At 32.9% G+C, this 4,841-nt stretch overlaps 1 protein-coding gene across 1 annotated transcript in view; it reads right to left on the bottom strand.

The window, feature by feature from the left end:
* Positions 1-2,882: 2,882 nt before the first annotated feature.
* The window catches only part of LOC123705597 (glutamine synthetase 2 cytoplasmic-like), a 36,214-nt gene continuing 34,255 nt past the window's right edge, over positions 2,883-4,841 (bottom strand). The window contains exons 7-8 of the mRNA XM_045654464.1: positions 4,541-4,680; positions 2,883-4,320 (exon numbers count right to left, since the gene is read on the bottom strand). Coding sequence (XP_045510420.1) covers positions 4,172-4,320; positions 4,541-4,680 — 289 coding nt within the window. The 3' untranslated portion in view covers positions 2,883-4,171. The remainder of the gene's footprint in view (positions 4,321-4,540; positions 4,681-4,841) is intronic.

Raw genomic sequence — 4,841 nt, 5'->3', positions numbered from 1 at the left:
TTAAATCGATGGAAAATTGTAAAATATTGTTTACTCATCATAATATTTCGTAACAGTAAGTGGATTACTAAGAAAATTTTATCTATGAAGTATGTTTAAGGTTTGTAACATAGTGATCATTTTGTTAAATGTTTTTTCTAAAATTGGTACATTATAAGATGACAGTGTCACCAACTGCACTTTTTTAAAGTAAGATACATTTCAAGCACTAAGTGTTTACTCGAAAGCTGCGATTCATGTGGAATACATAGAAAATTTTAATCTTTGTGTCGATATATTTATCAATTCAATGTTAGAGAAATAATTTAGAATAAATGTTTGGAGTTTCGCTTAAATTCGAATGCATCTATATTGTTATTCTTTGTGTGTTGATTGATGAAAGAGTGCGAGTTGCAATGTGACTGAGAAATTATACTGTCAGTGCTATGAAATAATGGGTTGGGGAAAAAATTTCTTCGCATTTTTTACGAAAATTCAAGAGATTTTTAAATATAGTTTATTTAAATTTGGATGATTAAGTTTTTGCCATCTTGTCGGGACATGACCCCATTTGCTATATAAATTATTGGGCTTCTGATTAAAAAAACCGCTACACGTAGTTGTGGCTGTCCACTCGTGATGTTAACTTGACACTGCCTAAAGAATTATGATGAGACCGAAACAGACGGATATCTGAAGGTATATGGTAAGGACTATGCAGCCGAACCTCCCAGCCAAACTCTTAATTTTTGCTGAGTGGCTTAAGATGTGTCAGATTTAGCGTTATCACGTTGAAAAACTACACCCCTTCGAGTTTCGAGTGTACCCAGGCTTCGTCACAGTGTGTGAAACCTGATCGGCCTTTGACCTCCACTTTTCATCATAAATTATCAGGTTCTTGAAAAATTCGGTTTCATTACTTCGTAATAAAGAATCACAAATGAGTACACGGTTCATTTGATTTGTTTCAGTGGACTCGTAAGGTACCCAAATATTGATCTTGTTTCTATAGGTTTTTTACAAACCTACTTCCTATCCATTTTTTTTCAAATGCACCAAAACTGTTTTGTGGTCAATTCTCAGTGTAATAACATGTCACAGTGCTTCAGCTATGTTATGACTGATATCCCGTTTTTGCTCCACTTTTTCACAAATGGCATTCATTTTCTCCGTAAGGCCAACCGGAGCAAAGTGCATTTTTGATATCAAAATTTCTGGATTGACAATGCTTAAACCAAATTGTGCTACTCTTACAGCCAGACAGATATTTTGTTCGATGTTCAATCATATTATAGCGGAATGACGCTTTCCCCAACCTAATATAGCAGACATTTTTTGTTGTCAAGAGAAAGACAACTGCAATGAAATTTTTCATGCGGTTGTATTGCTGACACTTAGGGAAAATGTACAAGTTTTAGCTAAGTTACGTTTTGCTGCGCATGAATATAAATTTAAACTCGCACTCAACATTTGGGAAGTAATAGAAATATTAAATGTATTAAAACAATATTTGGTGTCATTGATGTATAATGTATATAATATAATACTTATAAGTGTATTCACAGCTCTTGCAATTTGTATCATTAACCCATTTTCTTTGAAGTTGGATAATTATTTTACCTTAAACAAATTTGCAAGCTTTTTAATTTAACGCTTAACAGTGTGCCAATTATAATTTTTTTTCTAACACTTACTATCCTGTTCATAAATTTATTTGAAGATGTATTTCGTCCATTGTTAAATTGTTTTCTTAGTCATCACATAGGATATTGTAGGTATACACTTTTGTTATTTATAGATAAGTATAAGATGATTTACTCTTGAAAAGAAGTTAGAATTTATGTGTCGTCAATAAAATATTAAAAAGTTATTTTAGTTTCATTTATATTAACGAGTTTTTAGTCGTCAGTACATGGATATGATTTTTTTTCTAACACAAATAGTGAATATTTCAAAATAAAATAAGATGGCTGCCACATATGGAGGAAGAGGAGTAGGAGGAGGCGCATGTTTAGTGTGTATTTAAAGTGCAAAATAGTTGTAATATAAGTGTCCTAAATTTTGTTAGTCCGTGCTCACTGCTCGAACACATTCTATATTATAGGGTACTAGGTTTTCGCCAGCATTTTCAAAGAAAAACCCGCATAGTTCCCGTTCCCGTGGGATTTCCGGGATAAAACCTGTGTTACCCTCTATTGTGTGCTTAATTTCATTGTAATCGGTTCAGTAGAATTTGCGTGAAAGAGTAACAAACACACACACATCCTCACAAAGTTTCGCATTTATAATATTAGTAGGCTGTAGGATAGGATAGGTATAATTATTAACCACCCTTTTTACAACACCATCCAATATTTAATTATATAAGGTTACAATACAAAATTATGTAACGTAATTTGTCGTTTCTAGATCGTATTCTGTACCAAAGATCACCACGATCGGTTAAGTTGATTTGATGATTATATATGACAGGCTTATACTATGATATATAAAAGAGCTAGATACGTTACCCGCTCTCTATTTTGGCAAGAAAAAACTCAGGTAAGTGCCCGAGTTTCACTTAGTCACGCACCATTCAGCGTCGTGGCTGGACGTTCTTTTTGTATTTTAATCGGCAGTTGTTATTACGAAGTACATGAGTGAGACATGTATTATGTCTCGTGCGTGAGAGTGAAAGAGAGAACAACTGTATTGGTGATAATGCGTTAGTAAGTAGGTATGTATTAATTACGCTGTTTTTTAGTGCAATGATGTTGGCGTATGCCGCGTCTACTAGTATAATAGGTCATTGGGCTTATATAGTTATTTTCGCATAAATTTCGTTAAATAGTTATTTAACCTAGTTCTTGACCTAGTTAATTATAGGTAGGTAAAACATAAAGGTGAATTAAATAAAAGAAAAATTTCATACAACAATATTATTTTATTTGTATAACATTTCATCCCATAATAACATATTCATAAACATTTCATTAAATAAATCTCAATTCCTTGTGTTGTATGAACATTCAAATAAATGAATATATACTTATTATTATGCTTATTTAATTATTATTATCGTGGTGTTGTCGTTATTTTTCACAAGTGTATATGGCTGTATGAGAAGTAACCGAAAGTCCTCGCTAGTCAATGCCAGATATTAGGTACCAACCAACAAGATTCAAAGCATATGACGTGTTCCTATCGGTAGTTTGACATGGTTTTAAAACAATTTGCATTACTCTATTGTTTTATATTAATATAGTATCAATACAAGGCCATTTTTGTGTCGCCACAACATAAAATATTTTTATTTGCGAATGCAGGTTTGAACAGATTTGAACTCAATAAAATATCGGGCAAACCGCTCGCGCTAGACTCTTGACTATCACTTAACAATTTACTCTAAACCTATAATTAGTTCGACGTTGTATATTAATAATTATTCTACTATAAATCTGTAGGCATATGTTAGTAAATGATATATCCGATTTTACTTTTTATTATTTCATGGCTGTTAATAATGATATGTGATTAATCTTGTAAACGCGTAAACTATAACATGAACATAACAATTAACGTTTAAATATCACATAATATTAACAATATCCTCTATAATATTTATTATTTAATATCTTATGTGGTCCATCAATGCGCCTTTATCACGCCAGCTAAGCAATTAGAAGCTGCCTATGGAATGTTGCTAATAAACCACTGTATTTATTCCTCGAATATATTTCCGTGCATGCATATTTAAATAAATTGAATCATGCTTTCTCTTTTCGAATCATTATTAAAGAGCAAGATAATTAATGTAGCTCTTGTGGAATCGTTCCTTTTTTTGGAATAAATTATTTTTTACTATACCGTTCATTACAATATTCTAATTAATATGACTAAGGCTGTTGTATTAATCTATTTATGGAACACTTTATATTATTTGTAGACTATTACTTGTAAGAATTATTACAAAATGTATAAAAAGGAATACATATTAAAACTATTACTATAACGACGTGAACTTTTTTTTTAAATTGTGCGATTAATATTATTTTGCTAGGTAGGTATATGGCGTATGTCAAAGTACCACAGATATTTGACGCAATAAATTGACATTGACGTATATAAATTTTAATTGCCATCTAATGAAAAATGGGTTATATTAAAGGCGCTAGCTAACACGTCTAAAGGTGGCATGAAATCGACTCTCGTGTTATTCGTTCAGTATACAGGTACGCATGAGAGCGTCGATGACGGCGTAGGGATCGCAGTTGGAGGCCGGCCGGCGGTCCTCCAGGTAGCCCTTCTTCTCCTCAGCCACGGTACGTGGGATTCTAATACTGCATCCACGATTTGCGACTCCTGAAACAATAGAATGGATCAAATGTAACACATACATAATACAAACATTTTATCATAAGAGACATAGTTAGTATTGTTGTAGGATCAGGTTAAAATGAGCCTATTGTGTAAATGACAATGCCCATATTTTAATCCTTAATTTTTTGCAACAAATTTATCTATGGCATACTAAAGGTTCTTATAATTAAACTAAATTAAAAATATTAGTGTCAAATCGTACCAGCGCTGAAGTCGTTAATACTGGCAGTCTCGTGCAGGCCGGTGAGGCGGCGCTCGTTGTCCTTGCCGCCGCGCGGGTCGTACACCTTGATGTGCTTCATGTGCACCTTCGACAGCTTGTCGATCGCCTTCTCGATCTCACTGGAAACGTAAACACAATAATTAAAGCAATCGTGCTATATTTAGCAAAATGTAATTTTATGGTAACATGTCAGTAATTTCTTGGAATCCTTTCAAATGGCAAGCGCCAAGCGTTTTACCATAGTACCTCAGTAGAGCCAATTTTTTTTATTTTCATATAA

The sequence above is a fragment of the Colias croceus genome, chromosome Z, assembly GCF_905220415.1.
Source record: "Colias croceus chromosome Z, ilColCroc2.1".
Lineage (NCBI taxonomy): Eukaryota > Metazoa > Arthropoda > Insecta > Lepidoptera > Pieridae > Colias > Colias croceus.
The sequence above is the reverse complement of the archived record's forward strand: the minus strand, read 5'-3'. Positions and strand labels throughout refer to the sequence as shown.